This window comes from Diachasma alloeum, unplaced genomic scaffold (genome assembly GCF_001412515.2).
Source record: "Diachasma alloeum isolate Michigan unplaced genomic scaffold, Dall2.0 Dall_scaffold_00879, whole genome shotgun sequence".
Classification (NCBI taxonomy): Eukaryota; Metazoa; Arthropoda; class Insecta; order Hymenoptera; family Braconidae; genus Diachasma; species Diachasma alloeum.
Window position 1 is genome coordinate 159,937 of NW_021681000.1, and position 11,973 is coordinate 171,909.

The 11,973-nt window shown below is 37.1% G+C and overlaps 4 protein-coding genes across 8 annotated transcripts in view; 1 reads left to right on the forward strand and 3 right to left on the reverse strand.

Moving 5' to 3' along the window:
- Positions 1 to 2,846, reverse strand: part of LOC107045149 (CREB-regulated transcription coactivator 1) — a 44,594-nt gene extending 41,748 nt beyond the window's left edge. For all 5 annotated transcript variants that reach the window (XM_029126597.1, XM_029126596.1, XM_029126595.1 and 2 more), the window contains exon 1: positions 1,717 to 2,846. In XM_029126597.1, coding sequence (XP_028982430.1) covers positions 1,717 to 1,830 — 114 coding nt within the window. In that variant the 5' untranslated portion in view covers positions 1,831 to 2,846. The remainder of the gene's footprint in view (positions 1 to 1,716) is intronic.
- A 490-nt stretch (positions 2,847 to 3,336) lies between these two features.
- On the forward strand, positions 3,337 to 8,706 carry LOC107045114 (mucosa-associated lymphoid tissue lymphoma translocation protein 1). The gene is made up of 10 exons (XM_015267248.1): positions 3,337 to 3,646; positions 4,313 to 4,482; positions 5,020 to 5,462; positions 6,005 to 6,097; positions 6,473 to 6,698; positions 6,763 to 6,946; positions 7,133 to 7,347; positions 7,921 to 8,019; positions 8,103 to 8,368; positions 8,455 to 8,706. The coding sequence occupies exons 1-10, from the start codon at positions 3,513 to 3,515 to the stop codon at positions 8,551 to 8,553; spliced, it is 1,929 nt and encodes a 642-aa protein (XP_015122734.1). The 5' UTR covers positions 3,337 to 3,512; the 3' UTR covers positions 8,554 to 8,706.
- Positions 8,707 to 9,017: 311 nt separating this feature from the next.
- On the reverse strand, positions 9,018 to 10,857 carry LOC107045115. The gene is made up of 4 exons (XM_015267250.1): positions 10,234 to 10,857; positions 9,552 to 9,753; positions 9,246 to 9,469; positions 9,018 to 9,134 (listed from the first exon to the last, which is right to left on the reverse strand). Exons 1-4 carry the CDS (start codon positions 10,576 to 10,578, stop codon positions 9,129 to 9,131), a joined length of 777 nt encoding a protein of 258 aa, XP_015122736.1. The 5' UTR covers positions 10,579 to 10,857; the 3' UTR covers positions 9,018 to 9,128.
- A 720-nt stretch (positions 10,858 to 11,577) lies between these two features.
- The window catches only part of LOC107045109 (protein FAM98A), a 3,599-nt gene continuing 3,203 nt past the window's right edge, over positions 11,578 to 11,973 (reverse strand). Inside the window, exon 5 of the mRNA XM_015267244.1 lies at positions 11,578 to 11,593. Within this exon, the coding sequence (XP_015122730.1) occupies positions 11,578 to 11,593 (16 nt within the window). The remainder of the gene's footprint in view (positions 11,594 to 11,973) is intronic.

An 11,973-nucleotide genomic window follows, 5' to 3' on the forward strand; every position in this document is an offset into this window, starting at 1 on the left:
ACCGTGGGCTTCATTAAATAAAATTTTAACGAAGTAATCTGAACACAAATAAAACTACCATGATTTTAAAAAACTTCTCGAAATTGTCAATGAATCAATATCATCGAATAATACGATGCGTCGGCATATTTATCGAGAAGTGATATCAATGTGAACACTTGAATAAAAAATGTTATCAGCTAAATTTTTGGGTAGAGGAAATTTGACCCATTTTGCATGATTACACAATTTTTTCATTAAGACTCGAAAGTGAACGAACAGATGGAACAGACGAAACAAAAATTCAACGATTAATGGGATTGAAGGAAAAAAATGACCAAATTATGAATTGACTAAACTGTCCAGTGAATTTGGTTTAAAAATCTACCTAAAATTAAATGAAACTATGACTTTTCCAAATAAAAACAACAAAACATTTCCCACTCAATTTCATTCCCGATTACGAAAGGAACTCCTTAATTAAACTCATGGCTTAAGAGAAGTGAGACGAATCAAATCGACGTAAATGTTTCAACTCAATTTTCATCAGTAAATATTTCACAGCAGAAAAAATAGTTTTGTGAAATTTGTTTCCAGAGAAATATCAACCTATTGCACATAATTGAAAGAGGATATTTTTTCACAAACGATAAATAGCCACCAGACATGAACAAAATGAATGCAATTCACCCAAGAGATGAAACAAACGAAATAAAAACCCAATCATCGATTAAAAAAATCAACCAAATGAAAAAATCAACGGATCTTTCCCCAGAAGTTGAATTAAAAACGGACTTAAAATCTAAAAAATGACGTTTCCCAGCAAAAAATCCCCCGTGAAGTTTTCCATGCGCTTCACTCCCCCGCCGCCGAAGAATCTCCCCAACCGATCAATACCCCATAAATATCGCCTCGAAAATCGTTGAATAAAAAATGTCAAACAATCTCAAAGCCCTCAAACATAACTCTTTCCCTCCCCATTTTTCGAGTGTCACTCAACCCTCTCCCTGCCTATTACATCTATAAATACAAGAGTGTGTATACGAATCTCAAAAAGAAATGGAAAAAAGCAAGTCGTCTCTGTTGTAGCTCCTCGAGGCCATTGGCAGTAAAACACGGCCGTTAGAATCCTCAGTATCCGGTTAAATACCATCCCACGAAATACCAGAAAATGAAAACATACCAGTGGCCCTCCCCTTCCCATTAACCATAAAAAAAAATGCTGTTGCCCCTCGGGGGTCACTCTCATCCGATGTTCGCCAGACTCTCGACAATTTCCCGCCCATAATTACAATTATTCCCACTCCCAACCGACGACAAAAAAGTGAAAAAAAAATTCATAAACCGTCTGCACGCAGCTGCTAATACAGAAAAAAAATGAGAACAGAGAGATGAAGGGTGGGGGAGGGAAAAATTCCTCACACATTTGGATTAACTCTCATGCACGTTAACTCCGTGTGACTCTTAAAATATACACGAGGAAGTGTATGCACACGTCCGGGCTTTCACGTATGTTTACGTTGCCTCGGCCGTCGGCAGAGAGGACCGAATCCCTCTTCCCACCGAAATTGTTTAATAAAATAATACAAGAACCACGTGTAAATGTGCAAAGGGCTAAACTGAAAATAATAACAAACCAAAGAGTAATTTATCACTGGTAACAACACCATGACATTACAAAAAACTAGGTTAATCATTAATTTCATCTCGACGAGGCCAAGAATGTGGAATCCTTACCCGACTCGTGACATCCGAAACCTCACGCATAATAGCTTCAAAAGCAGCCGTCTCCTCTGCCTGTTTCTGGTTGAGGAGGGCGATCTTTTCACTGAATTTCCGTGGGTTCGCCATGATGGCCACCGCACAAGATACAGACCAAAAATATTTTCCCAAAAAAAAAGATAATTCGCCAACAAGAGCCAAATCAATTCCCCTCAACACCTGAAATTATCCCTAAATATTCAACTTTCTGTCGTCACAGCAGCTCAATTATTCACCGGGTGAGGTTAATTATTCATTCAACTCGAAAAAGTCACACCAAAAAACCACCACTGCTCGTGAGACCGATACCTCCTCCCCACTGCACACACCGTGTTTTTTTTCCTCGCCACCTTCCACCTCTTTATTTTTCTCACTCAACTTCCACCCGCCCGAGCTCCAAAATATTGCTCCCCTCGTATCGATGAAAATTCCGACAATCGTGGAAACAAAGTGTAACGAATACTCCGAATCAACCAGAAAAGCCAGAACCCCGTTTCCCCACGTCACTTGCACTACCCCTTTGTTCCAACAATCACTCAGGGTAAAACAACCCGAAATGTTTACACTGTGACATTTTCACTGATAAATCACTCCACCGACGAATAACCATGTCGCCCCAAATTTCATGGTAAACATTTGCCTCCAAACCCGTAGTTCCCCCATGTACTCACTTATTCCACAGACTCTCCACGTTTGTTTATTTCTCAAAACCGATGATTCTCAGTTTTACAGATATTACCCAACACCCATTGACACTGAATAACACAAATTCGTTCACCACAATGTACTCACTCCTTTATTTATTTATTTTTTTAGAGGGAAAACACGACTGACTCTACGATTGACTGACGGTCACTGATACGCAAGATTATGCGGCGCAGAGCGCCACGCGCATCGCGCAGAAACTGATGTTTTTTGTGGAGCCATTGGGGATCCGTATCACTACACAGGGATTGACTGCAACTCTTTTTTTTTTTTTCAACAATTCCAAAGCGTTAAAGATTTTTCCCCTCTGTTTATCACTCCGTTCGCGTGATTTATTTGGATTGAAAACTCAATGTTTTTTTTATCGCGAGCGGGAGCTCGCACTTTGACACGATGCTTTATCCCAGTCTCTTCCTCGCGAGGAGGGGATGACTGATGGCGGGGCGGCAGGGGAGGGGGCACCACTTGGTTTAAGATTACCCTGGCGGAGGTTATTTTAGCGTTGAATATGGGTCTGAATCTTGCGTGTTGTATTTAGAAGGGAGCAGGGATGAGCAGTGCATTGCGCGCGCGACGATGACAGACTGAGGAAGCCCGCCCATTCCTATTTCTCAGCTGATGGTGCCATAGCCTGTTTTACCGACTCAATACGGAGGTTTGAGCGGGAAGTCAGCGGCCATTTCGAAGAATTTTTTCATCGAATCACGTTCACCTTCGGCTTTTGAATATGATTATGAGATGTTGTAAACAAGTGGGTGTGAAAGTGGGGATAATTTGAGGAGGATATTAATTGGAATTAGCGTGGGGTGCGGGCGGTTGAGTTGGGGATAGAATTCTTGGGAGGAAAGGGAGAAACGCATTTCAGTGGGTAAATTACTTGTATAATGCACTCTGGCCTTGAGGATTTTTCCTCGTTTGTATTATCTGGGATATTTGTCATTTTACGGTGGCACGTCCGCTGAGGCAAGTGGAACTGCCACTGGTGCAATCGCACGGCCTAGCGCGAGTATTTTTGATGTTTAAGATTTTTTTATGTTTGATTGTGGGTGGAACCGTTGATTCTTGGGATGTACAAATTCTGCGAAGACTTGGATCTCGAGGAATTGCCGGCTACGGTGTATAGGGAGCTAGTGGATGAGCTGAATGTTGATGATAATTGGGTTCGTTTGGGGAATTACGTAGCGGAGCGGCTGGAACTCGGGTAAATCAGTTTGAGTTGAGTTACGCTGTTGGAAGTTTTTTTGAAATTTCATGGAAGATGTAGTGAATCTCATGAGAGTGACATTGAATCGGATTTAGGGAAAAACATTTATGGAATTTCAAGTTTTAAGGTGTTTCGTGTGAACAGTCAAAATAATGAAAAATATTTGGAAAATTCATGGAAGAAACTTTTGAGTATGCTGCATCATTGAGAATTTTTGGACTTTTTTTCGGATCTGAGTCTCACAATTCTTAATGTTAATGTCTAGAGGGGTTCCCCTTAAGTAGAATTCACGGAAATTCATGATTTTTTAGTGGGAGTGAACTGGAAATTTCACAACTTGATTGAATTTTCAGTGGAACATGAATATTCAGAAACAGAATGACATGAATTTCCAATTTTTCCCTGAATTTTCCTGATTTTTATGCATTTCTACAGAATAATTGAACTGAAAAATCAAGTATTTTATTGATTTCCAGATCATTTGAACAGAAAATCAATGGAATATTTGATTTTTCAATGACAAGATTTCCTGAAATGTCAGTGGGACTTGAACACGATAAAAATGTTCGGAATTCGGCACGAAAAATTCAGACGAAAATTTTTAACAGTGTAGTTTTGTAGTGGGGCTGGTTGAGGACGAATAATTAAGGTAGAATTGTGCAGGCCAGGATGGCTGAAGTCTCTGAGGGGCAGGGGAGCCAACAGGGGACCAGAATCGCCAGCTGATAATTTATTGTATCAATTGAGCATTAGAATGTGCACGGTGGGAATCTTGGGTGATTTGATGGAGGATTGCGGACTTTTGAGGGCATTATCGACGTTGAGAGAGACAGGTATTTATCTCAGATCCTCTAATTAAAACTAAATGACACATTTTCGGTCAGAAATATTTTTCGCCAAGCTCATGCTAGACTTGGGGATATTTCATGTTTATCTTACCTTAAAAAATTTCTTTCTCAAGATCTTTTTGGTTTTTGAACAGGTGTTTTTCTATATTTTTTAATACTAAAAGATTATTGCTTATAGAATGATTTTTGAATTTTTTGATTTTGAAATATGTAATAATAATGATAATAATGAACGGTAATTATTTTTATATTAAAAAAAATGAAAATTTCTCAAATTATAATGATTTTGATATGAAAGAAAATCTTTAATCAATAAGAAATCTGAGACACTAATTTATTCACTTTAATGTTTTGTTTATATTTCATGTAGGATACTAAAATATTTTTATCCCTTTTTTTAATTAGGGGTCGAAAAGTTCGGTTGTCGACAAGAGTTCTAGTTATTTAATTATTCGTTTTTAGGCATATATAATCGATTTTTAGAAATCGTATTCCAATGGCCCGCAACTCATTCAATTACAGAACCTTTGACCATCACCAGACATCCAAATTTCCCCTGCCAAGAAGTCAAAGTATCCGTGGGTAAAAAAATCCAGTTGATCTGTGAAGCAACAGGCCTCCCACCTGCCTCCTATGCCTGGTACCACGGCGATTCAATCCTGAATGAAGTAGCGAAAGAACTGAACTTGGAAATAACTAAAGAGGACCAGGAGGGTGAATACAGGTGTTTAGTGTCTCAAGTTGGCCTCGAGGGGAAAATTCTAGATCAACTGCTCTCCGAATCGGTTTATGTCACCGTCAACCCAACTCCAGTTGTCGTTGAATGCCAGCCGTTACCATTCGTAGAAATTAAAAAGGGGAAATCCCTGGTTTTATCCTGCAAAGTCAAGAGTCACCCAGAACCGATTTATCAGTGGTTTAGAGATAATACGAAATTAGAGATGCAGACGTCGAGTGTACTGAAAGTATGGGAGAATTTTTTTCAATTATTTTGGAATTAATTTTAAAAATTTTCCTAGTTTATCTTGGGAATGAATTATTTTAGAAGGAAATGTCGAGAGACCTTTTTTATTACTGAGGAAATTTCCTCCAATGACAAGTTTAGGTGAAATTTATAGATATTCTTTTGTGGATGAATAAATCAATTTTTTGAATCTTCAATGGAATTCCATTTTCTAGTCTATATCACGATGAAAATTCACAAAAATAAACAAAATAAAAAACGAACGTTACATCCAATCTATTGAAAAATCAATTGAATGTAATATTCAATTTTCACTATGAGAAATCAATGAAAGATACAATTTCTTTGAATTTTTTAAATTCAATGAAAAATTTCATGAAAAATTTGATCTTGAATTACATTAAAATTCACAAAATTAGGAATTCAAATGCAACTATGCCTTTTCATTGTCAAATTACCAAAAAATGTGACAATGAAAATCCAAAAAATTAACTCCCCACTAAAAATATTACTTTATCTATTAATTTATATTTAATTCTGTAGATTGACAATTTCAACTCAAACGACGAGGGGAAATATTATTGTTACATTAAAAATAAAGTCAGCGAAGTCTACACTGAAAGATCCACTGTTATTGTAAGTAAAAATGCACTTCAGAAGTTAATTCTATGAAATCATTATTCACTTTTTTAAAATTAATTAAAAAAATTGTATTCACTTTGATTTTCTCGGTTGTAATATCTCAAGAGTCTCAAAATTATCGAATATCTCCCGATAGTTTTGTTGGAGAGCACCAAGGAATAGTTTTCCAATTTTTTTTATTGCAAAAGTTGTTGAGATCCAGGAAAACTTGAGGGAAATATCCGATGAATTTTGAACGTGAGGGGTATTCGGAGGATAATTCCTCCAATTCTGAAATTATCAGCGTGAGACGTGTCACGTGACTCCGAATACTGCAGCCTGATTGGTTGAAATGGGAATGGAGGAAATAATCACGATAAAACTTTCCAGATGGAGATACCGAGGGAAAAGGCAACAGCAAAAATCGCGTTATTAATTGCCAACGAGGATTATGACCATCACGACAGACTCAAGACACCCAAGAATGACGTTGCAAAGCTCGCCAAGTTGCTGGAGGAAATTGGATTCAATGTTATTTGCTTCGCTAATCTGAATATTCAACAGATGAAAAATGCCATGTCTATTTTTGCTGCAGCTTTGTCCGAAGGAGCTTATGGTAATGAAAGTAAATCAACAATATCATCATTTTTTATTTAAATTTATTTTTCTTCTCTTGTCAGGACTGTTCTATTTCGCTGGCCATGGCTTCAAGATGCAGGAAAGCTACGTGTTATCCGTGGATGCACCGAAAACGTTTCTGAGAAGCGACGCAATTTGCGAGAGTGAGATATTATCAATTATGATGTCGAAAGATCCTGCACTTCTGGCTGTCATTCTTGATACGTGTCAAACAGTTCCTCCAAAGTGAGTTTTAGAAATGTTGCAATGAGTTTAAACTGCACTCAATTAAGGAATTTATGCCTGAGTTATGAATATTTTTAAGAAAGCCAAAAGCGTTCACTCCGACCTCATTCTCTCCTACTCTTAAAGTATTCATTGATGAGGAAACAGGAAATTTGATTTCATATTGTGATCCATATTTGATTCCAGAGAATCAAATCCAGATATTCACAGAGAAATACCGAGAGTGAATGAGTACAGGAGCAGGAAGAACTTGAGGAATTTAATTCAAGCTTATTCAACGTCCAGCCATCGTCCTAGTTACGAAAGATCCAGCAATGAGAATGGACTGTATGTTACTCATCTCAGTAAATTCATTACGAAGGATATTCCTGTGCAGAAGGTCTTCGAGCAAGTCGGGAGATGTAATTTTTGCACGAGTTTTTATGCTGAATAATTAACACTGCTTTGAATTTCCAACTGAAATTTCTGAAATTTCTGAACATTCAGAATTCAAGGAGTTCATGACTTTCCAGAGAATCAGAATAAAAGGGAACTGAATTTTCCAAGGGTATCGAATAAAGTCGAGCGCGGTAACATGAATACTTGGCATGAATGCTATCCTTTCTGGGCTTCAAAAATTGCCTGATATTGCCATGAAATTTTATTACTTTACTGGAAAGAATGCGAATTGACGCGGAATATTTCAGAATAATGGAAGTTTCCGTCGTAAAGAATATCAATACTGCTTCGAAAATTAACCGCTAAAACCATGAAATTTCTGAAAAAAAAATATCAGTACTTTCTGACCCATTCAACATGAATATTCAATGCTCCACGGAAAATGTTGGACTCCATATTCTATTTGTTGTAAGTTTCCCTTCGAATTCTAAAAATCTTTGTTGCAAAATTCAAAGAAAATTCTCAACAGTGTTCAATTGTGCTTGTCCTCAACTCCTTGAATTAATTCTCATTCTCCTTTTCTTTATTTTCCACAGCTATAGACACGTGGTTCAAAGGAAGAGAGCGAAATCAAATTCCAATGTTTGCATTGACTGTGACAAAACCATATCGACTGACTGATGGAATTTATGCCAGTAATTATCTAAAAATACGATGGATTATCTGAATTGAAATTGTTTTATTCCCCTTGAAACACTGCTTTCAATAATCATTTCAGAAAATTCGTCTCTGGAGCCTTCAAAATTGGACCAATTATTCAGCTTCCCCTCGAAAAAAATTGAAATTTCATTCCAACAAAGTGGAATCAACTGCCAGGTTCACATATCCCCCTACCTCAAGCCCTTCTGCAACATTATAAAACTTTCATTTCATGTAGTCGACGGTTTATCAGTCAGCCTCTACAATTTGGTCCCAATAGAGCCCAACAATTTATTCCGAACGAAAAACAATGAATTCTGGATTCATAATCCCCAAAGGAACAAAGTAAGTTTGGTACAATGAATCATGCTGTTGTAATGAAATAAAAAGGATAACTGAGAACTTTTATTTATGGTTTCTATTATTCTCAGGGCCCCCTGGCGATATTCATCGAACGAGATGGGAATCGAGTGGGCGCCTCAGCCCTCAAGTTAATGGACTACGTACCTAAGATCCTTCAAAGCTTATGAACATTCTTGAAAATATTTTTTCTGCACTGTTTCTCACGATTCCTCGTTTTAGAATTGGTATTGTATACTTCCTAAACTCGGAAATTTGAAAATTATTGCAAAAAAATATTGTACCGGACAGTCCACGCACGAAAAAATTTAATCGAAAAACCTATCGAATTCGTTAGAAAATTCTATTGAATTTCTGTTAAACTTTTGTGGAGAATTATGCACTGAGAGAAAAACAACAGAGTTCTCAAACAAGTCTTACTTGTGCCAAATAAATCGTTTGTTAAGAATTATCAAAAAAGGATTTGACCGTCAATTTGCAACTATATAGACGATTTTTGGTTATTACCAGTTATTTTTGTCACTCACATCTCTATATTTTACCGGTGTGGTTGGTCAGTTCACAACTCGACACGAGTAAAAAATCGGAAAAATACTATTGTTATATTCGAGATAATAATGAAAACGTGGAGAGAAAATTTTCAAACAAAAATGTATTTTACAATTCGTCAAACAGGAGAGTTTCGAAGTGTTTTTAACGTAAATTATTACCATCCTCATTGGCTCTAAGTATTAAAAACAGCGGATTATTTCTGGAAGAATCAGAGAATTATAAGATTACTTTCAGTAGAAAATTAGAGGAAGTAAAAAACATGAATTTTCAATAATTTTCTAATTGAAATAATTGAGAGTTGCTGACTTACGTATGCCAAGAGCATGACTTCGTTACACAAATTAACGATCCAAGGTTCATCATTGCCATTGGTATAATCTTTGATAAATCTATAATTCGCGAGGAATATTTTGTCTCGATACTCTGGCATCAGTCCCATTTGTAACGGAGGGTTGATATTTTTTTCTCTCATTTCTGCCAAACCTCTCAGGGAATAATATACCATGAGTATCTCAGCGTAAGCCTTCTTGTTATCTAAAATGAAACGAATTATGAAATTAATGAGATATCATCAGCTTTATTTATGTAAATAAATGACACAATTATTTGGCCTTACCTCCTTCTCCTTCATATAGCATATTCATTGTGTAAGGAAACTGTCCATAAATATCTTCTTTTCTAATAGCAATGAGTTCTTTTTGCGAGGGCGTTAGTGTACAAATTTTCTGTCTCAATTGCTGGATAACTTCAGGGGTGACAAGTCCCTCCAGGGCCTCATAGTTCTCTTTGCTCAGAAAATGGGACACTGTTTCAACTGCCTAAACAAAAATGTCAGCAAGAAATCAGACGAGAAGTGGACAATTCCATTTTGGAGGGAAATAGTTACTGAAACTTTTAGTAAAAAATCATGACACATTCGTTAGGGAAGTCTATTGAACATTTTATCGGTTTTTCCCGGATTTTCTTGAGACGTTCCGCAGATTTTCTGCGCGTTCTTTTGAGTAGAAAAACATTCAACAGAAAATAGCCTATAAAACCGTATTATTGGAAAAAAAATTTTTTTGCTTCTTGAATTCATTTTTCCTCGTTACACTCATCGACTCAATTGGAGTTTATTCATCCTACTTCTACAGAACTTGATGAATCCAGTCAACAGCAATTGCTCGCTCCCCTCCCAAACAAATCCCAAAATCCAATCCCTCAGAAACCCGTCCGATCCCACAGCCTCTATCCTCGAATCCTCACTTAAAAACCCTCACAATTACTTCCACCCAATTCCAAAAAAATGATCTTCCTACTTGTTTCGACGCTTCAACAAACTCCGGCACTTGGAACGAGGGATCATATCTCCTCAGATGTCCCTGAAGTTGGAAGATACTCGAAATTGTCTTGAAAATTCCAGGCACAATAATCAAATCGTTCCCAACCAAGGGTGGAAGAACATTCTCCGATGCTGGATCTTCCTTAGTATCAATGCTGTAACACCTCTGCAGAGGCAAACCCCCATTCACTGATCCCCCAAGAACGTTCTTCCAACAACACACATCATAACCACGAACCACTTCCCTCGGCTGTGACGCGAATACCCTACCGACTTGACGGATTCTCGTCGGTGAAAAACTCTTAGAAATATTAAAAAACATGGTATGAAACCAGGAAAAAACCTGGCATTATCCACCAGCGGTCCCGGTCCACTGCCGAAAACCGTGTGTTTTCTAACCTCAAAATCTACCCAAAAACGATATCCAAGGGGCAGTAAAAATTATTGACCCCTCAATATCTAATCTGTGAGAGACAATTGTCTCTCACAATTTTCCTAATGACGGACCACCAACCGAATTGTTCAATCTTTTAATTATTCAATTCCGGAGCAACACCCGGGAAATTTTGAATAGTACTGTTGAGTAGGTAACTAGCAACGATCGGGGTCCCTAGCAAAGAGATTGACGAAAGTAGAGGCTTCAGTATGGAAGGGATGGCGCCACGGTCAATTTAGGCCTCTGGGGCGAACTCACCGCCAGAATTTTTTGGGAATGTCTCCGCAAGTGGTGGGCTAAACTTTAATCGTTAAATTCAATTAGAGAAGATTTGCAACGACAAATAATTTTCAATCACCCAGTCTTTATTTATTCTATGTATAATCCTTGACAATAAATCAAGCAATGAAATTGTCTCACAAAAAAAAAATTTTGCACGATTTCAGTAAAATTTACAAAAAATAAAGAATTAAATCAACACAAATGAGTAAATTTAAGATATATTTAGCGTAGGTACATAAACCCTAATAGATACAGTACACGAATGTACTAGTGGCAAAATTAGATTTGTTACGAATGTGAAGGTTACAATCGTGATCGCACATTCGTTCACGCATGAAAAAATTACATTGTGATCGATAGAAAATTCTATTGGATTTTTTTAGACGTCTATTGAAAACTATATTAGTTTCAGACCAATTCCACCGATTTAAAATTCGACTTCTTTTGATTTTTTTAATAGAATATTTTCCACTGGACATTTCCATTGAAAAAAAAATGCACAAATCACCCAAAAACTAATAGAAACTTCAATAGAAATCCAACAGAATTTTCAATCATCTGTCTACACAACTTTTCTATTGAGCCATTTTCTACAATAAGTCCTCAACACGAATTTAATCTGAAAAAATCGGACAAAAAAACGTGGAAAATTTAAACCGTCGAATTTCCATAGAAAATATCTCCCTATAATAACAGAATAAGTTGCATAAAAAATGTAACTCAATTGATTTTTCCGTAGAATATTTTCCACTGAACATTTCTCTTGAAAAAGCCGCCCTATAAAGGAGAATTTTTCAGTAGAATCAACCAAAAACTAGTGGAAACTTGAATAGAAATTCAACAGAATTTTCTATCGAATTCGCTAGATTTTACATGATTAAATTTTTTCGAAGCACTGAGTGCTCCAAGAGATTCAATAATGAGATCTCTTCCCACGATTGTACCCCCCGCCGCCTTGAGCCCACCCCCCCTGTACCCTCCCGCCCCTCCCCTCCCTAT